This window comes from Patella vulgata, chromosome 6, assembly GCF_932274485.2.
Source record: "Patella vulgata chromosome 6, xgPatVulg1.2, whole genome shotgun sequence".
Classification (NCBI taxonomy): domain Eukaryota; kingdom Metazoa; phylum Mollusca; class Gastropoda; family Patellidae; genus Patella; species Patella vulgata.
The window spans coordinates 44,580,276-44,607,077 of NC_065884.2; the positions used below are offsets into that span (position 1 = coordinate 44,580,276).

Consider the following 26,802-nt stretch of genomic DNA (forward strand, 5'->3'; position numbering starts at 1 on the left):
CATGCCCATACCTACATAATTAATTCAACATAGAAACGCTATTTTCCAAATTCTTATTCCGATTCTAATTGATTATTTTGGGATGTGGAAGTGTGGTGTTTACTTAAATATGTCACTTGATAAGATTTTGCCAGCTTGCCCCACTGCTTACTACATGTATTACAAAGTGTCCTGTTTAAGAATAGAAGTTGCGTGACTTAGACCTGATTAGATCATAGCGGAGGCGTTATGTATTGTTTAGTAGAAGATTAATAGCTGTAGCAGCTTCACATCTATATTTTACGCTCTAGTTAATAAATTCACAAACTGTGACTCGTGGGCTAGGAATAATTATATTTCAGGGATTGGCAAATTCCGATTTCTTCACATCGTCAAGGTCGTTGATTAAAGGTCATGGACATCAATTTCTAATCACTGTCACCTTGTATTATAAATAGAGAAAAAATGTTTTTAAATTGTTTTTGTTCTTTATGACACATTATTCCATGTGTCGAGGTTCTATTCGCTTGTGCTAAGATTGCATTCATTTGGTGGGGTTGTATTCGTTTGTGTTGGGATTGCATTCGTTGTTTTGAGGGTTGTATGATCGTTTGTGTTGGGTATTGTATTGGTTTGTTTTGGAATGCTATTGGTTTTCTGGGGCTTTATTCGTTTATGTTGAGATTGTAATCATCTGTGTTGGGGTTGTATTGGGCACTTGCGGTTGTATCCGTTTGTATTGAGGTTGTGTTCGTTTGTGTAAAGGTTGTATTCGTTTGTGTTGGGATTGTAGTCGTTTGTGTTGGGGTTTTATTGATCATTTTGTTGCCGTCTAGAAATGGGCACATGTGGGTCGCAACGCATATAATAATGTAATATGAATGTATATAAACTGATTTACATTCAATCGTTTCTGTTTTTATTGTTTTTCTAATATTCAAGTCTACACCGGTAGTATACTCTCGTGTAATGGCTTCATTACAAATGGCGCTCGAAAGCATTCTGGCACGCGATTCGTGTGCCAATTTTAAAATTTTGATTTTGTCTTAAATTGGATATCAGAAGCCCATCTGTTCTCGGTAAAATAACAAAATCAATTTTTATTTAAATTGACCAAATAAGCCGTGTTTGCAATGTCGAAGACTGTGAATGATATTGGGTTAAAGATTTGCCTCCTTTAAGTACTTTAATAATAGTGACAATATCTGGTTGTCTTTTTTTTTTGCTGTGTATACATTGGAATGCACGTAAAAGATCCCTTGGCAGTTGGAATTCGATATAAGAGTAGGCGGTAGTGCCGCTAACCCGGGCAAAATTTCCCTCATAGCACACTGTATGGCGTATGCCCGTTTTCATTAGCCTAGGTTAGGAGCAGAACAGTAGGACGTTAAACTCCATTTCATTTCATTTCTTTTTTTGCTGTAAGTTACATTACATGTAGATTATATTGGACTAAATGACAACCCCAAAGCTATTTATGTTATACCATTGTGGGTTTTTATAGACAATCTAAATGTATATGGATGGGATCTACAAACAGAGCCCAGGTTTAACTCATTTTGTTTGTAAGGTAGCCCCATTTAGTCCGTGATCGTATCGTTTATCGATGCTGCCCATGACTTGTATGAATAATAAATATATATAACGTGACGATAATGATCATCTGTAATACTGGTCGATTACGATGTATATTGTTGTTGATCATCGGTAGCGGTTTCTGACGCCTGCTAATAATATAATGTTTGTTAATGGGGTGTCGCAGCTGATCATCTAGTATTTGTTTTTTTATTAAACAACATTTTTGTTCAGTAAATATCTGAATTCGGAATGGGGATCAGGTTATGCTTATGTCTTACCCCCTCCCCCTCTGATTAGATATTAGATACATATAGTAAATATCTGAATTAGGAATGGGGACCAGATTAGATGTTAGATACACATGTACACAGTATAAATATATTACAGTATACATAAATACATAAACACAGAACATAAAATAGGATACATATTATGGATAATATAGAGCCAGTAATGATGTGGCGTTGCTGATCACCTGGTATTTGTTAATTGGTGTGATACTGCTGATTAACTAATTAATGGTTGATAATTGTGTAAAGCTATTGATTTTCTAGTGTTTGTTAATTGGTGGTTGATACTTGTATATGTAGTCTTTGTTTATGTTGTTCATCTGTAGTGATGATTTAAAGCGTGGCGCTGCTAATCATCTGTAGTGATTGCCTATGATCATCTTCGTGTGTTTCATGTTGTGGCGCCTGCTGATCATCTTCGTGTGTGTGGGGCCTACTGATCATCTTCGTTTGTGTTTTATGGTGTAACGCCCTGCTGGTCAACTTCGTTTGTGTATAATGTCGTGGCTCCTGTTTATCATCTGGTCTTGTTTTGTATTGTTTGGTAGTGTTGGTCATATTTAGTGGTATTTAAAGTGTGATGCCTACTGGTCATCTTCTGTTTTAAATGATGGCAAGCCGTCTGGTGATCATTTATGGTATCGATTTATGATGTGAAACCACGGATTATGTTTGTTATCACATGGTACTTGCGGTGCCCATATTGGTCTATAGCAAATATATCATATTCGTGCCCATGGTTGTCTATAGTACTTATATTGTACTGGTGCCCACAGTGGTCTATTGTAATTATATTGTACTGATGGCTACAGTGGCCAATAGCAAATATATTCCACTGGTGTCAACAGTGGCCTAGACAAATATATACTATCCTCTAGTCCACAGTGGTCTACAGCAATTATATTCTACTGGTGCCCACAATGGTCTATAGAAAATATATTTTTTAAGACAAGAATATCATTGACTTTCGTTAATATTTATGTATCATACCACGTGTGAAATTGTCATTAGGTTTAGAATATATCATTCGTAATTCTATCTCTATATATTTGGTGTTCGATACTAGTTTTGCCAAATTTTGAACATTTTGAATCTTAGAGACAAAAACTGTGATAGATCATAGTATAATATATACACAATCCATAATGATGTACATCAATCTTCGGCTAATATGTAAATATTGTTTTGTATCAATATTCATTAAAAAACCTAATATGTAAATATTAAAACTGGGGAAAGTGTGAACTATTTGTGTGTCATATTTAAATGGCTAATTATAAAGATCGTACTCTTTGATTACAACCACAAACAATATGGCACTTGTTTTTGTGTACTTTGATATTATAATGATGAATCGTGTATTAATAAAATTACCCATTATTATTATCACGCTTTTAATTTCTAATATAAAGTACGATAACATCAAACAGATCAGAAGTTTGACAAAGACGTGTAAAATTTAATTCGAGACCGAAGCATGCCCACCCGACGACACACGCTAAGGGGAAGAGTAAATTAGATAACACGGTAGGTGCTCAACATCTGTGTTGGTGTTAAGGTACATTATCCTGATCAATATACTGAGATAGTGTTAACTCCCGTTTTTACCTGTGCAATATCTCACACTTACATGTGATAACTGATGAACCATATTTTGATGGAAATTATAAAATCATTTATGAAAACCGTAAGGCATTAATATGTTAGACGAATGTGGCACCGCGGATTCAAGTACATAACGATTTTTTTTTTTCGCGCTTTGTTTCCACGTGTACTTTTAAAAGAACCATTCAATACTATTGTACTGTATGATACCAATATTACATGCGCAGTTCAGTTGATCATTGCCTTTGTTATGCTCCCCTCTAATAATTTCAATATTATAATGTCAGCTAAGATAGTCAGCATTAAATGACAATAAGTTTAACACAATATTTTACCGACATTAACAATCAGCTTTTAATCATACTAATTATACTATTATATGCATATTAAAGGGACAATAACACTCTTGCTGGCTTGACAGCTCCAGAAAATAAAGAAAATAGCCTTATTCTAAGTACTAGATGTGTTAGTGTCCTACCTGTTGTGTAAATTATCCATTAAATCCTATTTTACTTGTCCAGAGGGTTCAAAAATATTTTTAAATCCAAGTCACATTTGAAAAGCTTTAATTACGTCAGGCTTTTCAAATCATTTATTTGAATTTTTCCAATTTTTTAAATTAGGTGTGTTAAGATGAAATTTGTATCATCAATTAATTGGAATATTGTAAAATAGTTCAATTTGTTGACCAGAATAAAGATTGGGACATATTATTCAGTTACAACAAGAGTGGTATTGAGCCTTTAATTTATAAATTCTAACAGTTTATGGTCCCGTACATGCAGTATTTTTGAATAATGTCCATTATTTATCTTTTGATAACGTCAAGTGCTGTACACAAACGTTATTTTTGCAGACTACCAATTTAAGAAATTGAGTTAAAAACGTTGTATTTGAGAACCGAAGAGATTTGTAAGAATTAATGAGTTAGATGACACACAATAGAATGAACGCGGTGGGTTTGTATAAATTAATAATAACAATCCTACTTTGAGGACAATTTAATGACTGCTTATACCAATACATGTACATAAATATAAGGTTATGAACAATATATATTCCATAAAGTATACAGTTCACAAATTACATATTTCATAAAGTACAAAATATTCAATATCCCTTTCAGAGTAATTTTGTGTGATATTCTTATTGTATTAGGGAAATACGGTTGGCAGATAAAGATGGTTAATTATACCATATATGGTCAAGTTAAATGATAAACAATGGCCAGATCTCGAATACAAAGCACGTGCATTCTCTTATATCTTGACTCGAGTATATTCTGATGAGTAAATTCGCCTGTGGTATGTAATAGATATCAGACCATGTATACGTATATATGAGTCAGAATGATTTCACACATCACGGTTAACGATATACAAGACGCTGAAGGCTATATATTAGTTGAAGTATAATTTTGGTAGATTTCATACATTATAGGTAATATAATATAAAATGAAATATGCAGTATCGTGACGTTCTCGTTCTATTATCATGATTGCGTGGTCGTTTGGTGTTAACATGTGGTATACCCTGACCACCTAAATGTTGTAGTCTCGCCGTCAGATACAAAAATTCTTGCTCTGATAAACAAAACAATTAAGAAAGTCGGGGCTACGTGACAAGCTCTCTTATCGCACTTCTTGGCACAATGTTGATAATAAATTGTTTTATTTACAACATATACGCAATTTCATTGGCCCGGGTTTCTGCTACGTCAAGCCAATCACGGGACCGCATTTACCTGAATAGTATTTCTTAGAAAAGTCCCGTAAAATCATATGGTAGCCATGACCTTTCATTCAAGGGTCATATTGCTCTAACTTTATTAAATCACTATATTTTGTTTAAAATTAAAATTATTTAGCTTTATTTTGAATTTTTGCTCGTTTTCATCAATGAATAACTACGTAAATAATCATTTGCGCAGCTAAACCACTCTTGACCTATATCCACACATAAATCGAGTTCATAAACACGACAACTAATGATGTTTGCTTGGAAATGAGGTCATGTGACCAATTCCGAGAAAGCTGGCCATCTAGCCTATAAATATAGGGCACGTGGTGTACACTACTTTAGTTTTCATCTAAACGGTGAAGGATAAGCACGTAAATGAAAGGAGGTGAGTATTCACATTTTTACTTACCAATTATACAATTAAACTTATACAAACAAGAATCGAAAGCAAAAGGTTTTATTGGGTTTTTCTTTTGGTATTTTGTTTGTTTAAATTTAAATTCACTGTTTCTACTACCGGTCAACAATTGTGCGTCAATTTGATATTCTTAACTTTGATGTTTTCATTCATATTTGTAGAATATGAGAATATATGAATATATTTATTGGCTAAGGATGATTATCAATAATTCTTGCTAATTAATTGAAGACATTTTCATTCAGGTTTGAAAATGAAACAAGTTGATCATAAATGTATCCTCTTATGTTGCAAACTAAACTCATTACTTTTCAATATTCAAAATAGTTTTAAATTTTAACAATTTTATATTTAATGTTATCTTATATCTTTCAGAATTTGAAATAATCGAGCGCTATTTAAGCCTCTGTGACACTATGATGGAAAACGATCCTGATACCGTGGCATGGGACATAGATCAAACAGTAAGTGGTGTTTGTGATACCTCTAAAATCATTCATTAATATATTATTTTATAATTGTCAACATAGAACATCTTATTCTTCCAAATAGTCCTTTCATTAAAATGTAATGAACAAAGATTTAATTAATACGTGCATATGATTTAATTAGTTTTTTTTATTTTCCAATTAAAGGTTCCACAGTATACCAGCCCGAATCATATGATGAACAGTGGAATGGATTTCAACGCTTTATTGAAATCTGACGAAAGTTTAAATTTGTTTCCTTCATCTAATGAAGAAATGAAATCATCACCTACTTATATCACTGATGTCTCTGAACAACAAATCAACATAGAGGATGGTAGTAAGCATTTTTTAGATTTAGATCAGGTTCTCCATGATAATTCTGTGTCAAATCTCAATATGAAACCTGCGACCGACGACTTAAGACCCAGCCAGTCCAGACGGGAACATGATTTCTGGGAAGAAGAATGTTTACAACAGTGTATGGATATAGAAACGATGCTGATCTCACAAGTTAAAAACGACATATGCAACGAAGCTAGGAGTCTTGGCATCAGTCTTGGTGAGTATTTATTTTGAATAATAAATTAAATTCATGCATTTATTTAACATAATGAGTAATAATAATTATTGTATTTTGGTTAGTTAAATGTATAATTTATCTTAATCTTTTATTTGTAATTTAATATCAATTAACTTTATTTAACATTATCCATTTTGGTTTGTTAAATATATAATTAATCTGAATTATTATTTTTATTTTTAAGATCCAACACAATGGAATGTTAAAAATGTCATACGGTGGATTGACTGGCACTGTGTTAAGAATAATCTTCAACCTAAACCCAACCCGTTATATTTTGAAATGAACGGAGTTAGTTTATGTATGCTGTCTGAACAAGATTTTAATTGGAAATATCCAGAAGGGGGTTCCGTCCTATTTTCCCAGTTGGAAATCTGGAGAAATGGTAAGACAATTTATACATTTTAATAACACTTTTGAACAGTTAACACGAGTAGAAGATATACAGATCTTGTGTAATGAGAAAAGGCATGTCTTCAATAACGACCTTCACCTTCAAACGACGTTTAATTAATTTATTGTCGTATTTATCTGCGTTGTTATTTAATGTGTAGAAATGTTTTAATGCACTTCGACTATAAAATGTAGCAACAATAAATATGTGAAGTACTATCAATATTTGTTTGTTATGAATTGTTAATATTTAAATTTTATTATAATATTGTAATGTTTGATTTTATTTTTCTATTTCAGCATGTAAATTAGTTGTACCTAATATTCCTAAACCGGCACAGTTAGAAGAGTCTAATGGTATCGAGTATTATAATTCACCCTGTGGTTCCCCTGCACCAAGCGTAGAAAGTCATGATAGTAATTTAAGTTCTAGTCCCACGAATTCTTCAGATGAATCATATTCATGTAAAGGTAAGTTTCGCTGTTTTAAAAAGATATACAATACACATAACGATATACAATACGCATAAAGAAGTGTAATGTAAATAAAAATAAAAACACAAAAAAAACATTTTTTTGTGTTCATTTTTTTGTGTTTCCCTCCAATATTTATTAGTTTGTTGACTTGTTCATACAAACAAATATTTATGATCTTATAAACGCTCCCGTCTAGATCAGCGACCCCCCTTTACATGTCATATTGACATTTAAACATTCTTGTCATGATGACCTTATCAAACTATAAGTATACTTCATTTTATATGTATTTATTGTTTATTTCTTTTCTTCTTCAGGTCCACCGAAAACTACATGTGCCAGACCCATCATGCATGAACATAAACAAACCATTCACTTGTGGCAATTTTTAAAAGAACTTTTAAAACAAACTGATAAATTCGGTAGCTGTATTAAGTGGATAGATAGATCTAAGGGTATATTTAAAATAGAGGATTCATCACGTGTAGCTAGAGAATGGGGAAAAAGAAAAAATCGTCCAGCAATGAACTATGATAAACTCAGTCGTTCTATCCGACAATATTATCGTAAAGGCATAATAAAGAAGACAGAGCACGCGAAGAGATTAGTGTATCAGTTCTGTACGCCCTATTTATAGAATATATTATTTCCGTACCTTGGTTTTTAATATTTGTAAACCCAATCGAATAATTGGGGTGTATTTTCACCGTCTTCTCTTCACGTCGAAGTAGCTGATACAGCGGTTTTGTGGAGGCGATAATCCAGATCTCGAGTGAAACTAAATATGTTGTATGGTAAAGAAGACTATGGAGATAGCGGAGGTTGGATGTCGAAATTTTTGGTCTCGATTGACCAGTATGAAACTAGTTTGTTGGATTTGTTAGCGGCGTAAAAATTACGTCATATTGTTTGTCAAATTTTGACGATAGGCGTTGACCAAAATGAAGCGTTTTGTTGATAACATAAGGCAGCAATAACTTGTTATTTTTTATTTTGTATATATGTCACTCATTTTGCATTTACATTATCTACATCTCAAGAAACAGTAACATCGTTACATTAGAGATTTTAAAGAAGCCCAATAGGAGCAGAAAAGCTGGATGTTAAGTCCCATTTCATTTCATTTTGTTAAAGAAAATGTTTTAGCAAATAGTTTATCGATTACGTTAGAGATTTTAAATAAGCATAGTAGGGGCAGAACAGTAGGACGTAAAACCCCATTTCATTTCATTCTATTTAAAGAACATGTTTTAGCAAATAATTTATCAATTTGGAATTAACAAAACATATCTTTAGTCACATAATCAACTATTTATCATTGTATATGCATTTTATTCTTTCTTATAAAGAAATCAATTTATTTATGTCTCTTACCGCATGATGCTTTTTTTAACAGTTTGTATTATTTCTCCTAAAAGGAGAATTTGTGATATTTGTAAATAATATATTTTTTTATTAAAAAAATACATAATAACGACTTGTGTGTTAGTTGTATGTCACTTTTGAAACAATGGGTGAAATGGGAAATGGTTTAGGCAACAGCTTGGACAATACAACATTACCTACTATCCTCTTAAATATAATTTGGGAATGGTGAATCCAGGAGCAAATGGTTCAGTCTGTCGGGCTAATAAGGACGGGAAAGCGAAAATCATACCCAGGGGCGTACATAAAGATTTTTGTTTTTGGCGGGGGGGGGGGGGTATTTAGCAAAAATGCGACCGACTGATGTACATGTCCCTAATACGAGTGACGAAGTAAGGGGCCAAGCACCATAGATGATAGTTTTCTAGGGACCAGTAGCTGATCTGGAAGCTAGGAATAGGGGATGAGGTGGGGTGGTTCCAAATCTAAGGCGCCACACCCCACAATGATGTCAACAAAATACTGGCTATAACACTGGGCGTCCCGGTAAAACATAGATCGTATTGCTTGTAGTTGTCTCGTCGGAAAGCGGTTTTATTCAAGCTGACATAAAGTATATGTGATATAATATGATGATTGTTATTGATTTTGTAATTAAATTTATGTGAACCTTAGCGGCAGTGGCTATAACACTGAGCAACCTGAGAAAATTTTGAAAAATTGAACCAATATCCTGGCACTTGAGGTCATAGCTGGGAGCAAATTCTTGTGAACAAGAGAACCAGAAATGGGAGTCAATGAGACGCTAGTGATACTACTGACCGGGCAATTCACTGTAACTGTGAATATAATAAGACAGAGGAGTTGAAGAATAATGACACAAAGAATTAAGAGCCGTAGGCGCGAAAATGTTTTAGATTATAATTATGTAACTGAGCTTTTAATTTTTTGGGACGGCCTGAGGGGACTTTGTCTAACGGGAGCGCTTACTTGGTCTCTGAAATGCCATTAACTGGACTTTGGGATCTGGGGAAAGGTTTTGCAGAATTCTGATGATCAGAAAATACTTACAACATGAGTAAAATACGTTTTAATTTCTACTGGGATTAAATATGCAATAAGTAAAAATTCTTAAGTTCAATAGATCGCCTTAACATTTCATAATTTAAAGATTTTTTTACGTATTTCTGAAACAAACTAGGCTTCCAATAACTTCTTACCAACTGTTCGACTAACGTTATTCGTATGACAATCAATAATATAATTTAAGTTATCAAAATCTTCGTAACAAGCTCTCTCAATTTCTTAGAACATACTCATAACAGGGATTTTTTTTTCAAACGCATGAAAAGTTGACTAGGTTATTTTATACTATACCGTTGTAATTTAGGTGTACGCATTCACACAAATTTTCTTCCTTCTATTTTGGCATTGTTTACCTCATTAATTCATTTATTCTGAGACCGACTGCAGTCGGCACTTTTTTTGAGACTGACTATGTGACGTAAGAAAATTAGGTGCACGTATATTAAGTATTTTAGGTTTTTCTCTTCTATTCTGGCATTATTTGTTTACCTCATTAATTCATTTCGTCAGTCGCCGATGCATAATTTTGAGACCGACTGCAGTGACGGCACTTATTTTGAGACCGACTACTTTTCTCCCTGGGGGATTTTTTTTTTTTACTTAGACCAACTCACAACAGAATAAGGGTAAAAAAACAAGATGACAAGATTAATTTATACTAAAGTTTTGGGTATGGAGTGTAACGTATGGAATTTAGATGCACGCAAATACATAAAATTTGGGATTTTTCCTTCTGTTTTGGCATTGTTTGTATTAATTCGGTGAGCACTTATTTTGAGATCGACTGCACTTATTTTGCGACCGACTGCATTTATTTTGCGACGGACTATTTTTTTCGTTGGGGGTGGGGGTGGGGGGTCCCCACATTTACACCCCTGATCATACCCCTAAACAAACAAGCCACCGTCGTTACCAGATGTAGAATGAATAAAAGGAAGATCATTTTCATTACGCTATCTTTGGTCATCTGTTGATCGAAATAGGATAGAAATTCAACGTATATTGCAATATTTTACACTTAACCATAAATACATAGTTATAAAAACTTTTGTTGTCAACATTACAAGGGTGTGACAATACCTTTTCAAAACATGCAAGCAATTACTTTACGTTAACTGTGCTGTGCATAATTTGGGTTGAGTCGACCTGGTCTTCTGGCTCGGACGATGATGCTCTTGGGTCTTTATTATTTTTTTATTAAACTATTCATGTTTTTACAGGTTTGGGGGTCTTTTTTTATCCAACCAAAATCTAGATTCAAGTTCAAACTTGTATCTAGACCTAACAAAGAGAATATTTTTATTATTAAATTTGCATATATTGCCCGAATGGTCTTACGCGCATGCTTTGGATCATCGACAGGTCGTGGGTTCGATGTCGCTGTTTGGATGGGACGAAAAACATAGAAGAACCCTTAACAGTTGGGATTTGAAATAACAGTAGTAGTCCGGGAAAAATGTCCTCATAACACATTGTATGGCATATGCCCGACTGGTGATGGCACTACTATAGGAAATAATAAGATATTATAAGGTTGTACCTCATCAACAAGTCTATACACAACAGTACAAATATAATTCACAAATCATGCAAATTTATATTAATTAATTATTTATTCTGTTTCATTAGGTGGCGTGATCAGTTTGCTGTAGATTTAAACCGGTTGTTCTTGACCTTCGAAATATGATAAATAAAATGTCACGATATCTTTTCTACCCGGTACATCTAGGGGTGGAGTTCGCCAGGGGTCTAAATATAGTTATGTTAATGTGCGAAGGCGAATTTCTATTCTTTTAACGACGATTGTCACCACAATATTTGTCTCGTCATATCCTGGTATGATTAGCATATATTCAAATAAATCTTCTGGTTTATCGTGTACATCTTAATGTAATTTGATACATCTAATATGGACGTTTTAACACAATTTAGTCACAGAGGTCGTCTGAGTTGTGAATACCATACACCCACTAAGTTCATTAAACGTACTGGTAAAATAATACAGGTAAGCATATATGTTTAAAGGGCCAATCCAGATAATATTTTGTCGAATAAAACTGCTTAATTTTGTGTTAAAATCCCTTAAAATCTTTTACCTAGGGCCGAGCAACTAACTCAATATATGTGATACGTTTCCAAAAAACTTAAAATCGTCAGTCTTCATCTGGAAATGGAGACCAGGCTGTATTATGCGGTGTCTGGATAAACCCAGACATTTATTTTATAAAAATAATGTGTAGGTGAAATTTACCTTTCGTTATCAAGTACAGTACATGGGTCATTTACTACACATTCGGCAAACCTCGACAGATTCTACGCATCTAATCTCGACTGTGTGACCATTTCCGCCATATTTGAACTATTTTAAAGGTTCCGAATGAAAAATGGCTGCCCCCATGGAGATTTCTGTCGAGAGTGTATTATATCAACAAACGTCACGTTTGGCATTGGGTTTGGGGAATTACCAGGGAATTTTATCAAACCAGCAGCCTTGAGACAATATCTCTGCTCATTTAGGTATATACACTCTACAAAAGACGCAATTTGGGACTTTTTTGTAAAAGCGACACGTTTTCCTGTTTAAAGTAAACCGGCAGCCGCATCGCAAATGTATGGGCGTAGGTACATATCACTTACTGTCATACAGCCGAGATTAGATGTAGGGTAACGGAATCTGTCGAGATTTGCCGAGTGATTAACTACATAGATCTCTTAAGGAACGCGAATCGATTATCAGGTCCCCCAACGAAAAAATTGACCCGAAATCTTAAAAGGGTTACGTGTCCGGATAAGCAGTTTTGACGTTCACGTCCAAACGACTCAATATTTTAAACTGAAATTTTGAGACAAGGTAGATAAACCATTCCTCTATATTTTGGCGCTTAAATTTCATACGTACTCAGACTTTTATTTTTGAGACTTTGTTCAAATCGGAATAGTCCCTTTAAGTGTAAAGTGACACATACAACTAAAACATGCAAATTAGTTGTTTTTGTTTTAAATAAAGATAACAGTATTTACAAATATCACCAATTCTCCTTTTCGGTGAAGTTTAAAAAAAAAGCATTATGTAGTAAGATAACAGATAAATTGCTTTAGTTATAAAAAAAAGCATAAAATGCATATACAATTGTGGTATGGGGGTGGGGGTGAGGTAATTTCAAGTCTAGCATGTTATGTTCAAGTTAACTAATATGTTTGCTTCGAAGGGTCAACGTGCAACCCTACGTTTTGTCGCATAGGTCTACAAGCAACACATCTTATAATATACAACATGAATTATTTTAAAATACCCCTCCCCAAAACCGTCATCTCTATCGATTCATACTAATATATAATACAGGAAACTGAAATGACATGGGGTTTAACGCCCCCCTGTTCTGCTTCGACTGGGCTAATGAAGAAGGGCATACCGTGTGCTATGAGGGAAATTTTGCTCGGGCAGCGGTACTATGCAATACTCTTATATCGAATTCCAACTGCCAAGGGATGTTATACACGGGACCTCGGTCCTCGTCCATGTCAGACCCTCCGTCCAGCACCACTGACAAGGGAAAACCACGTCGGAAAATCCCAATGAACATGGGGGAAACTACACACAGTACAGTAGATACTAGTATACATTTACAGCGTGTAATTTTGAACAAAGTTCTTAACTCAAACGTAAAAGTGACTTAATTCAGAAAGCCACTCGAACCTTGCGTTCCACAAAATATGAGAAAGAAAATGTGTTGTAGCACACACCAACGACTTAGTCTAGTGGAGAAGAAAAAAACAGCGACGCGAAAGCACCCACAACCCCTTCTCCCTCACGCTGGGTGGATAGGTTGACTTGTAGATCGCCATGAATGTAGTAAGGGAGGTTACTCTGTTAATCAGTGATACACAGTAGACAGCTATGTACGATTCTTTTTTTAAATTGCTATTTATTGCAAAGTTTTGGTGAATAGTCATGATTTTAAGTTGGTAGGGTCAGAAGGTTGATTTGACCACGTGTAATAAATGATCGACATGCCGAACGCCCAACTGATATAAAAGCCACGCCACCTCCCATCGATTAGTTTTCCTCCTTTTGCGTGAAGATATTATCAGAGTTAAGATGATGGTTGCAGTAACAACATGTACAGTGATAATTACGGGGTGGTATGCTTACCCTTTTATTCAAGGGGTTAATGTAGCTAACAAACTTTTGTTGTATTTTGTGTTGCTTCATATTTCCATTCAACTTTTGTGTTTTATCATATTATCATCTCAACCTCACAAAGGTTTCTGGAAAACTCGTTAAAAGGGAAAGCTCACCAGTGAAAGAAAGCATTCCCACAAGGAAAATTTGGGAAAACCTTACAGTCGGGCATGGGCGTCACACATGGGGGGGGGGGCGGGGTCCGGGGGGGGGTCCGACCCCCCCCCCATTGTTTTTCTAGGGGGGGGGGGGGGGTCTGAATATACTTCCCCCCCCCCAAAAAAAAAAATTTTTTTTTTTTTTTTAAAATTTACATAATAGGCCCAAACTCCTATTTATTTACAACAATTATTAGGATTAGTTAAGATTCTATCTGTATAAAACCTGTAGATATCCAAATATGGTTTACATTGCTAAAATAAAACACAGAGAGAATCATCCTGGAAACCTGTGTGAAGTGAAAAGTAACCGTGTGTAGACAGCATGGCCACATGGTGTTTGTTTATAGTTTTTAGGGGTTTTAAAAAAGGGTTAGGGTTAGGGGTTAGGGTTGCGGACCCCCCCCCCCCCCCCCCAATATATATTTCACCGCCACGCCTCTGCAGTCGGGAAAAGTGACATCAGTCAAATAAATGGACATAGCTCACCAAATATTCCTACGTGAAAGGGCGAAAGTTATTTTTAGTCTCCCCTTCACCCTTTTGCATGGCGATTTTTGTTGATTTTTGGGTGTAGAATCGAAGAAAGGGTTTGAAAATACATTTCCTGTTAGGTTTTGGTGAATATTCATGATTTTGAGGCGGAAGGATACAAAGAGTTGAGAAGTTGGCTAGGACGGAAAATTGCAAGTTTATTTCCATGGCGAACCTTGTACGTACTTTTGAGCAAAAGGTTGCAACATGTTGCTCCATCTGTGGTAGAAAGCGTTCTTTCCATCGAAAATTTTAGAAAAAGTTAGAGCCAGTCTAAGAGACGAAAATTAACATTAAAGTCAATTGGGAAAACGTTAGTAAGCTGTTGCCAAATGGTGATCAGTAGCCGACCATAATAATAGTTACCTCCCTTATAAAAATGTCACTTTTCACTTTTAGCTATAATTATAAGGTACGGAGAAGCCCATTAGGATAATCACATGAAAAAAAAGTGTTCTAACTAGTTTATTTCAAGGTCGTCCTACATTGATTTATTGGATAGCTATGCCAACGAAGTACTTTTCTATGTTACGGGATCGGCACATTCGGGTCATCATGCTCCCATTAATATCATTCGTTATTTCATGCCCTCATTAAAAAAAACCATTCATTAGGTTCATACTCTCATTAACTTCATAGTCCCACCAACTTCATACTCTTATTAATATCATTTATTAATGATTCATTGATTTAAAAAAACAAAAAAACACACCATTTACATTTTTCAGAAAATTTTGTTATTACAACGATAGATAATTTGCAGGCTCGGATTCAATGAAATTAACTAGAGGCTCATCAAAGATGGCAACGGCTTGTTTAAAAGGGATATAGACGAAGCGGCGTTAATCCAAAACGACCAAAAGTTATATAACTGTGTAAAATTAAAACGGACAAAAATGAGATAAAAATTTATTAAATATACATTATGCAAGGGCTAAATCTGCCTATTGCAGACCTTCGTTAGGCCTTAAATTTATATAAACTATTAATTAGACATTTATTAACATGACAAGACAATAATCAACTCACGATGCCATCAGAGTCCTCTGATTATTAACAGATTTGAATCATATCTGCAGCTCAATGGCCGTTGATGATTAACGGTAAAAATGGATAATGGAGACATTGTTTAAAATGTTGTTTTCTCGGCTCAGAGTGAATTAATTTAACTGAAATTTTCAGCATATTCCCTTTACATATATAATTAGCGTTATGTAGCTTTAAAGAGAGCATGAAATGAATCATGATATTAAAAAATGATACCAATCCGTGTATGAAGTTGGTGGGATTATGAAGTTAATGAGAGTATGAACCTTATGCTTTTAATGAGGGCATGATGGAGCCACGGTGGCTAAGTGAGTAAGACGCTGGCTCGCTAGCCTGGGGGTCGCGGGTTCGCTCCCGGTGTTGGCCAAGGAATTTTATTGGGATTTTCCGGTGTGGTTTCCCCTTGTTAGTGGTGCAGGACGGAGGGCCTGGCAAAGGCAGCTGCTTAGTCGTTCGCATGGGATTTGTATAAACATTGACGTGCACGTAAAAGATCCCATGGCAGTTGGAATTCGATATAAGAGTAGGCCGTAGTGCAATATTTCCCTCATAGCACATTATGGCGGATGCCCGTCTTCATTAGCCCAGTCGGGGTAGAACAGTAGGAAGTGAAACCCCATTTCATTTCTATTCATTTGGAGGCATGAAAATAACGAATGATATTAATGGGACACATGACATGCCGATTCGGTAACATAAAATAAAGTACGGTGTTGGCCTAGCTATTCGATAAGTTAGTGTATGGTGACCTTGAGATAAATTTCTCATGAGCTTCTCCGTATTTTTTTTCATCTGATTGACCGTACATATATGATAGACCTGGTTAAAACATTCACAATAGAATTCTATAATAGATATCTTTTTTAAAAAAAGCGAGCAGTCCGAAGTGTTTCGACAAAAGAAAAAATATTTAAAACCGCTACAACCAGGTCAATCAGTAAACATTTGTAACTTTGATTTGTTGAAATTCATTAGTGGTTTACTGAAGTAAATCGAGCCTCTGATGAATTCTTTTTTCAGAGCGGTTTCCGAATATGTATTCCAAACTCTTTTTTGCATCGTGCGCACTACGGGTGACATTAGTGGTGGACAGAATCCAGTATCTAGTCAATATGTGTAGGATAAAGCATGCGACTGAGGTTATGCTGGGGAAAGAAAGACTAAAGAAAATAACCCGAGATAAAGAAAAACCGAGGCCGGTAGGCCGAGGTTTTTCTGTCGAGGGTTTTTTCTGAAGATTTTCTTCCCCAGCATAACCGAAGTCGAGGATTATATCTTGCTTATAAACCGTCTATGTTTACATGTACGCGAAATGAGAATATCCCAGAATTCCCATAAGAAAAACCTTAGACCATGTTTTCTTATGGAGAAAAAAAACCCTACCCTGGAAGAATAACCTGTTACAGGTTTAAAGAAAAACTTTCAGAAGAATAACCCCAAATTCCCCTGTATATATTCAAAGCCGCCCTCGACTTTCAGACCTCAAGTTATTTCGGGCATAGAATATACCCAAAAGATCAAAGAGATATACCGTTACAGGTTTATAAGCGGATATCTGAAGCAGTACCTTGTGTATGTACCCCGTTTTCCTTTATAACAAAAGGTTATAGTTCTTCACTCAAACTCTAAGCCATCCAATAGCCTAGGGAGTTGATTATGGGCATAATTTATATAACATTTGAAGCCAGAAAAACACCCTGCTAACACGTTGTCTCTTTAATGTAAATTGGCACAATATCCATGTAACGTCCCAAAACTAAAAATATAGTTTCAACAGGGAGAATGCAAGAATTGTTTATGGGCTTGATCCATTATCATAATGCGAGTTTTCCATTGAATTGAATGTCATTAGATAAGAGAACACGAGAAAAATAGAAATAGTCCGTACATTCACGTGTGTTTATTCATTCTATACTTATAAAAACATGGTAATGCACAGACTTTTTCTATTTTTCTTTCATGTTCTCTTATCTAGTGACAGTCAATTTTTTTTATGAATTGTCAGATATCCTTTCACAGTCTCACACAACAACTTTTGGTCTTCGAAGGAATTATTAGTGAGCAGAAATTCGCCCATGTATCTGTTATCACGCGTCACTTCAGTCAGTTATATAGGACACAGATCACCAAATATTCCTACGCCGTCACCCAAAGCTGTTTTTAGTATTCCTCTCCCTTTTCCCTTTCCCGCCTTTTGCATGGCGTTTTTTGTTGACTTTTTTGGTGTAGAATCGAAGAAAAGGATTTGAAAATACAAATTGCATGGTTACCTGTCTCTACTTCCAGCTTGTGTATCTCAAGTTTTTCATGAAGAACCTCATACGTCCTTTTGGGCAAGAGGTTGCCACATGTTGCTCCATCTGTGGTAGAAAGCGTTTTACCCAACGAAAATTTGGGAAAAAGTTAGAGTCGGTATAAGATACGAGAATTAACATTGGAGTCAATGGGGAAATCTTTAGTGATCTGTGGCCATATAGAGGGGTATCTCGTGTTTTCCTTTTGCGTTCGTCACTTCCGATTGTTAAAACATTGATCACGTATCTATTGTAACAATGATCACTGTGATAAAATAATATTTGGAACGTGTTTAACCAGTTCTATCACATATGTGATAATGACTGGCACCAATATTGTCCTTTAAGCAGAATAAGCACGTGCTTAGAGTATCGTAGGGGCGGGGACACCACCTGCTTTGTTAGGTGACAAATACAAATATGTAAATGCAAATACAAATTTATTTCATGGTTTATTATTGTTTATATTTGAAATTATATATACGCTTATAATATCGGAGCAACAAAATCTGTTAAATGCTTATATAGGGCCTGCATTGGTCGTAATCCGACCCTACAAGCTGGTACACCAACACTTCCTTTTCTATTATTTAAATGCGTCACTTCTATTTATAGACATACATTCATTAGTTTATCTTTCTATAAACAATTAAATATTTATAAATGTCAGGTTTTTTATCAACAGCAGTAGATATATTATGTATTGATTGTTATTACGCTGTTAAAACTTGACACAGGTATTCTAAATAAGGTAACCATCACCATTTGTTATTACACATACACTGTTAAAACTTGTCACAAGTATTTTACGTAATATTATTACACATTATCATACACAGTAAAACCTTGTCACACGTATTCTAAACATTGCACCAAAAACCGAATGTGATTACTCATACGATGGAGAAAAAAAAATGGTCACATGTATTTTAAACAATGTAACTATCACCTATTTTTTTTTCAAAATAGAAGCTTGTTTGTGTATATATATGTACGACACACATCACTATTTTCAGTTTACAGGAGCACTATTTTTTGGATTCGAAAAGCTAGCACAGGGGAAGCAATTTTTGGCGGGAATTTCGTGGATGTTTTTAAACTCTTCCATTATATATTCCGGTTTCCTCCCACTGCTAAAGACCCCTACGCGCAAGTGAATTATTGGAAACAAATTAAACCATATGTTAGTCCCGAAATGACCTAGTTTGTGTCGAGTGGACGTTAAACCCCATTTCTCTCTCTCTCCATTATATATACCGGAAGGTTAATCCCATATCTTAGAATTCAGTTTAAAAAAAAATACAATAAAAATAAAAATAGAGCAGTACCAATTGGGGTATTTATCTCTGGTATCTTTAACAAACTAACGTGCCCTGTGGAATTAATGATAGTAACTTCGGATGAGTTTGTAGCTTTAAAGATTTAAAAATTCTTTGACTGGATTGTGGACATGTAATTGTTAGTGCGCTGGCCAAGTGTAAAAAATACCAACCATTCATGGACGCCATCTTAACCTGTTTCTAGTATTCTTACTTCATTGTTACGCGATAAAATCTTTAATCAGCCTACTAGAATTGATTTTATTCTAAAACAAGTCTACATATTGGATAAAGTCTACCAATAACATGTTTCGTCGAGACCTTTACTTAAAAGGTCATCCCGCTAGTGCACCAAAAACATCACAACTAGATTAAATTCATTTGCCAGAAACTTTCTTGATTTGATGGGTGTTATTGATTTGAGGAGCAAGGAAATTCAATCTGTGATATGGTCGTGTATACAAAGAAATGGATATGATCACGAAAAGCTAACGAAACATCCCAGGGATTGGGTAAATCTAGGCAATCTATTACCCGTGTTTTAAGGAGACAGTTGGATTCCATGTACATGCCAGACGGAGAAGTTGGTGGATTATCCGAATGCAGGACAAGTTCTATATACCCCAATCATGATATTAGGTAAAATGTTATACTTCTTATGTAAACATGACTGTAAAATTGTCTGTAACACGTTACGAATTATTTTCTAAGGAATTCTTTTTGGTTTGATCTGGTTGGTCATGATTGCAAATCTATAAAAAGACCAACGACTACGATAGTTGCAACACAGGTTTAAGACTGTCGGTGAATTTATCAGCATTAAAAGAGTCTAGCCCCTCTTGTGAGGTACTAGATAAGTGATGCCTCGCTCGAACCTTCTAGATTTACCGTTGCCTAAACATGAAATGAAATGAATTGGGGTTTAACTTCCTACTGTTCTGCACCAACCGAGAAAATAGTAGTTTGCTATGAGGGAAGATTTGCCGGACAGTGGCGTTATGAAGTCTACTCTTATATCGAATTCAAACTGTCGAGGATCCTTTTACGTATACGCCAACGTGTACATAGGACCTCGGTTTTTACGTACTATCCGAACGACTGGACGTTGCTCATTAAATGAGCATGGGGTAGGTTGATCTATCCGCATTGCGAGCAATTGTATTTTGGATAAGCTGAAGTCATCCTGTTTAATACAAGTAGGCTATTACAATTGTCATGTCCAGAAAGTAAATATTTAATTAGTATTATTAAGTCTCGGGGTGGGGAGGGGGCTTGAAAATCAGTCCTAAAATGGTTCAATATATGATGAATTTAATTTTCGCAACACTCGGCTTCCTCAAGCAAAACATCCAAAATTGACCTTGGTGAAACGACCTAAAATGTGATCACAATTTATCTAAATATTTGTCACATGATTCTTATTGAATAACAAATATTTAAGCTGCCGAAAAATGCAAACGGTGCACTGACGCTTTAAAGTTTCCATTTGGTTGACGTATCAGGCCGAGAACGCGACTTTCTTAAAGCTTGCCCGTAGGTGTTAATTGGTGTATCTGATTGAAGTGATTCCAAATTCGGATTCGTTTTGAATTTAAACGCTATAAATTTTATTTCTTGCAAAAATTGAAATCGGGTTCCAGATTCTTCACTAACTCAACCATGAATCAAACAATATTTATCGCCAGTTTTGAAAATGAAAATATAGATAACCAGATTCGGATGGTGATCACATATTTACGAATCGTTGATTAGTTTGATTACAAAGATGATCGGTGAAAAGGGATACAATCTTTATTTTCCAATAATTCACCGTTGGGCCGCTTTATGTGGCCGGATATTGTTTACTATGGGTTAACGCATCTGCGCCAGGGTCCCAAGGTTTTGCCGCCTCTTAGATTATATAAACGTCTGAGTAAAAATGAAATTCAAACTAAAATATATTCAATTACTCTATTTTATAACGTTTTTTTTTTGTTTTTTTTTAAATTTATTTATATTTAGATTTGAATATTGTAATTGTATTTGCGCTTGTGTGAGATTATATAAATTTGAAACTATTTACCTCAACTCTGCGCTCCAGTGACTGACTTCATTCAGAAATTGTATTTATTAAATCGGATATCATCGATCAATTAATGCTGTTAAAGCTCGTAAAGATTGAAGTTTGATTGAAGTTTACAGAACAACAATTTGATATTTGACATGCATTGCTAACCATTGAGCATTCAGTGATTTGAGATAGTTCTTCTCTATTTCATCTACATTGTTTTTTTTTAGACAACCAATTATATATATATATTTTTTTTAAATATAATCGATTAATTGATTGTTTATAATTCACTTTCAATGAGAGAAATCCCAATTTACTTAAGTGCGTCATGGACTGGCGAGATTCCAATTGGTCTTATATATAAAAAGAAAATTATGATATGATACATCAGATAAAAAATCATAATTACTAGCGCGTATGTGTTTTTCATGGATAACATGTTTCGTTATATAATGCGGTTGTGTTGTAAGGCATACCTGAGGGGCGGGTCGGGGGTTTCGTCTACAGTTCTAACTCACGCGCTTTAGATCCTAAGGTCTGTCATTGGGTCAAATGCCATGGTTTCGATGCCACACTTGTACGTAACAAGGAGTAGGGGCATCCGCCAAACCTCGTGGGTTTTCTCCGGGTCCTCCAGTCCCTGCTAAAGCCCCCTATCAGAATGACTGAAATAAATTGTACCATATGTTAGTCCCGAAATGACCTAGTTTGAGTCGAGTGGACGTTAAACCCCATTTTTCTCTCACTTTATGTTTATTTATAAACTAGTGTTAGCACATTCCAATACACACCAATTATAAAATAATGTATTTATTTTTGTAGATGGAAAATGGGTGATATTTGTAGGTTGTTGGTTCGCTGTGTATATCATGGCAGGTAAACGTTCACATTTATATATCAGTAGTTCATATCCTGACCTGTGTCAATTACGTGGATCTTTCCGACATTTTCTACTTCTATATAAAAAAAAAGAATTTGATAATAATGTTGCTAGCATTTAAATGGGCCTTATAATGTTCCATTTTTTGTTTAAAGACACTTCATATGGAACAATGCTACATAGATATAGGGAAGAATGCATGGAACGAAACGTATTTTTGAGTGATGGATCTACTTGACATTATAATCAAATAAAATCCTAGCAACGCTACTATCGACTTTAGTTATTTAATTTACATATTTCAATCACATATTTCTATCCAAATTTCAAAATGAAAATGTAACATCTCGAAACTTTGCGTTGGATTTTCTGAATAAACATTTTACATTACTACAGTATGTTAATTTTGTTCTCTTTTTTTGTTGTTATCAACAGCACTAGATCATACCCATGGTACACACTTTGTTTTTCCCGCACCATTTTGTGATAAATTTAATCAAGTAAATGGGGTTGTGAGATGGAAATATGGTGCCAGATTTCGTACTGTTGTTACATTGTATGGTACCTACAAAAAATTTATACAGTCCATGGGTGAGGAGTTTCCACAAACACCCCTTCCTTGTAAACAACTCAGTATGGGTAGAGTTACAAGATCAGGTAAAGTAATTATATGGTTATTTCAGAACAGGGTTTGACTATAGTTACTTTGTATAATATTCGATTTAGATTGTTTGAGAACATTGAGACATGCTTAGCATGGCTGAGATATATTCGTTTAAGATCCCTAAAATATCCACTAGTCGGTTTCAAGGAGTCAAGCAAGATACTTAAACAAATGTGAAAATTGCTTTGGGCAGCATAGTCGAGGCATATTTTGAATATGATGCATGATTACATTTATTTATTATTTTGATGATTATTAGGGTTCAAGAAAGGTTGGGCGTTGATCTTGCCTTTAAACGTTTTTATACCTGTTTGCTTATTTCAGCCGCCATTATTGCTGTAGCGAAGGAGGACATTATGTTTTATGTACAGTATAAACACGATAACTTCATGGTGTATCCTCTGAACACTCTACAAAACACATATAAAATAATTACAGTGTATCCACCTGAAATGGATAGAACATTTGTTGTCATAACTGCACCTATTGCTAATACGAAACTCGAAGTTACGATGGCGCCATATTTGTCTGGTTTTGTGGAGTATAATGAACTGCATTATCATGCAGGGGAGATAATTCATGTAACCCTGAACAGAAACGATGTTTTGATGTTGTCTTGTGCTTGTGATTTGTCCGGGAGTGAAGTGGATTCTACAGCTAAGATAGTCGTTGTTACTGGCAGCTATAGAGATCATTGGGATAAACAGATATTAATAGAACAAAGTTTCCCCAACTCTGCATGGGGAAGAAATTTTGTACTACCCATTGAAGACTGGATGAGTAATGTTACACTGAAAATAACAGGCATGTTTTAACTTTTTTAAAAAAAATATTCATTCCATCATATTCATATCAAAATGATTATCTATTACCCCCAACTAAGTCTTATCGCATATCTTAAAATAACCAACCAATTTAAATGTTTTACGGGAGAAGGGCTTTGAGATTCGTGCATTTTAGGACACGTTTAAAAATCTGAATTTATATATTACCTTTATACCCCTTCATTGCAGGTAAAGGTGAAATTATCCGTGGATTAGAGATCAGTACAGAAAACAGCACCATTCTATATCCTACTATCACAGGAATGCTATCTTACCCGGTGGAAGCAGACGAATATCTTACTATACACAGTACGTCATCGATACACGTTGTCTTCCATATACGGTATGGGGATTCACTTGATGTTACCGAGAAACCAATCTTGACCAACGGCGTTCCTATAGAGCAATATCCCAAATTTCTGTGCAGTTCCTATTCCTCGCCATATGGATCAACTTGTTTTGTTAGTGTTGGTAATTTAACTTTGTTCCAAAGCATGTTTCTAGATCCGGTATTAGATATATCATCTCCCTGGTTCTTTGTGGTCGTTAAGAAGGAGGACAGACTTGCGTTTCTTCCTGAAGTAAAACACATGTGGTCATATGCACCTAGGATGATGAAACAGGGTTACAGGCGATTTCTTTATAATGGTGCCACACGATTAACAAGTCTGTACGATTCTTGTGTGCGTGATTCAACCCTGAAAATGGGAATCAACGACGGCGTGGATAATGATTGTGATGGAATAGTAGACGAAGAGTTTACAGATAACCAGGACAATGATGTGGATCTAAAGGTTGACGAAGATATATCATCAAATGTTGCCATCTGCGTTATGGATTATAATTATGGTGTTAACCCTAAGCCATGGATATTTATGTCAGCATCAGTTATTGCTGTTCTCATATCAATTTTAATCGCCATACTCGCCGTTATCCTGTTTATTGGGGGCAATTTTCTATTGGAGATTTTACAAGGAGGTCATCCTACTAGACCTAGTAGAGTAGAACCGGCGGAATAAAATTTAAGCATCAACATTGTCATATTAACGTGCATCTACCTTTAAACGTCCAAATAAATCACAAAACTCATTTCTTACAAATTTATATGAAAAAGGGTTCTATTTGTGTATAGCCTTTAGTGGTGTGGCTCTGGGGGACGACGGTCCCTTCCAAACCCCATAACGATAGGAGATTGTCAGAAAGTGTGGATGTCTTTCGGAAGACTTTTGCCCCCAGTGGATCCATGCAATATTGTACAGTAAATTTGCTTAGCCGTCCAAACTTTGTAAGCATGTGAACTACTGGGTTGCTCGAATGTTCAGTGGATTTTGGCTTAAAACCGTACAAACATTTGGGTTTAGGGTACATTTTGTTGAAATCTTGCCAGGAACATAAGTTTTCCCGATTTTTTCGTACCACTTTCCTATTTACTTATCATATATTTATATGCTCTGGGGAATGTGGAAGACACAGTTTAAGCATATATTATACTTTGTGTTGTATTAAATATTGGTGCAAACTATTGCGTATGCCCATAGATCGTTATCCTAAACAAGTATTTATTATGTTAAAACAATTAGACAAAGCCGGCAGGGTTAGTTGGGTGACAAAGGTCAGAATTATGTTATATTCCTTAGGATTTGGTTATGTTTTTGAAACTGAAATGATCGGCAATTTTAACATGTTTATAAGTCAAATTAAGTTACGATTATCAGATATAAACTTACAAGAATGGTCAGCTAAATTATCAGAAAGCGAAAGTTTAACAGATTATTGCAAATTCAAAATAAATCTAGTTCAGGAATCTTATTTATTATCGAACATTCAATTAAAACACAGGAGAAATATTACAAAAATTAGGCTAAATCTATTACCAACATGTTTGAATTTGCATAGACGGAATCAAACTACTTTTCCATTATGTCCATTATGCCATCAATGTGATGAAGATTTATTTCATTTTATGTTTGAATGCATAGAAACGAAGAACATTAGAGATGTTTGTTTTGAACGTGTACATTTGGCAAATATCAGTCGTTGTAACTTCCTAAATCTGTCAAATTCTAGCGATCCTTGTATATTAATATCCATCTCCCATTATATAGAAAGGGTCACCAAGTATCATATATAAATTGCTGTAAATAATTATGTCCGTGCCAGTTGATTGTTTGTAAATATAGCCTACTCAATTGCAACTACAGAATTATACTTTATTTATACAGATATTTTGAAATTGAATCGCACCTTTTAAAATATAATTGTACATATCATTTTCTAGTTGATTCAAACTTGTAACGTTTGGTCTCTGACCTATATTACTGCAATAAACTTATTCTTATTCTTATTCTTTCTTATGCTCTAAAGTGAACGATTTCCCAGATGCAGACGATCTATGTTAATTACTCACAACCCAGAACGCTTCCAGTCGACAATTTTGGGTTGGAAGTCCAACAGGTACTCTTTAAACAGAATCCGGCAAAAACATTCTGTTCCACCGCCTATAAACACAGTATCTTCACCCGCCTATAAGTTAGTCAATGTTTAGTTCATGCTTTGTCCGTTTTAAGATTAATGAAACAATTTCTACCATTAACATTAAATTGTAAATATTGTCTGACTTTGATTGATTGGATCCATCTGTAATTTGTACCCCCATACACCATACACCCCACACACTCTTTACCATGTCTCAGATGCGATAAATAAACAATATCCAACCAGCGGTTGCCAGGCAAGATGCGCCCACATGCAAGAGATAGATAGAAAACAAGCTAAAAAACACACAAAAAAACCGCGATTTTTCGTACAATCAGGGACCATAATCCAAGAAGTTATTTTAATAGTCTCAAATGCACGAATATCGAAAGG

At 35.0% G+C, this 26,802-nt stretch overlaps 2 protein-coding genes across 2 annotated transcripts; both read left to right on the plus strand.

Annotated features, from left to right (window-relative positions):
• The first annotated feature begins 5,442 nt into the window (after positions 1–5,442).
• On the plus strand, positions 5,443–9,007 carry LOC126824377 (SAM pointed domain-containing Ets transcription factor). The gene is made up of 6 exons (XM_050553599.2): positions 5,443–5,577; positions 5,986–6,074; positions 6,246–6,639; positions 6,845–7,045; positions 7,354–7,524; positions 7,848–9,007. Exons 1-6 carry the CDS (start codon positions 5,568–5,570, stop codon positions 8,165–8,167), a joined length of 1,185 nt encoding a protein of 394 aa, XP_050409556.1. The 5' UTR covers positions 5,443–5,567; the 3' UTR covers positions 8,168–9,007.
• Positions 9,008–19,994: 10,987 nt separating this feature from the next.
• Positions 19,995–26,175, plus strand: LOC126824349 (uncharacterized). Its single transcript, XM_056101744.1, has 5 exons — positions 19,995–20,155; positions 22,389–22,442; positions 22,882–23,103; positions 23,435–23,890; positions 24,130–26,175. The coding sequence occupies exons 1-5, from the start codon at positions 20,146–20,148 to the stop codon at positions 24,951–24,953; spliced, it is 1,566 nt and encodes a 521-aa protein (XP_055957719.1). The 5' UTR covers positions 19,995–20,145; the 3' UTR covers positions 24,954–26,175.
• Positions 26,176–26,802: the final 627 nt, after the last annotated feature.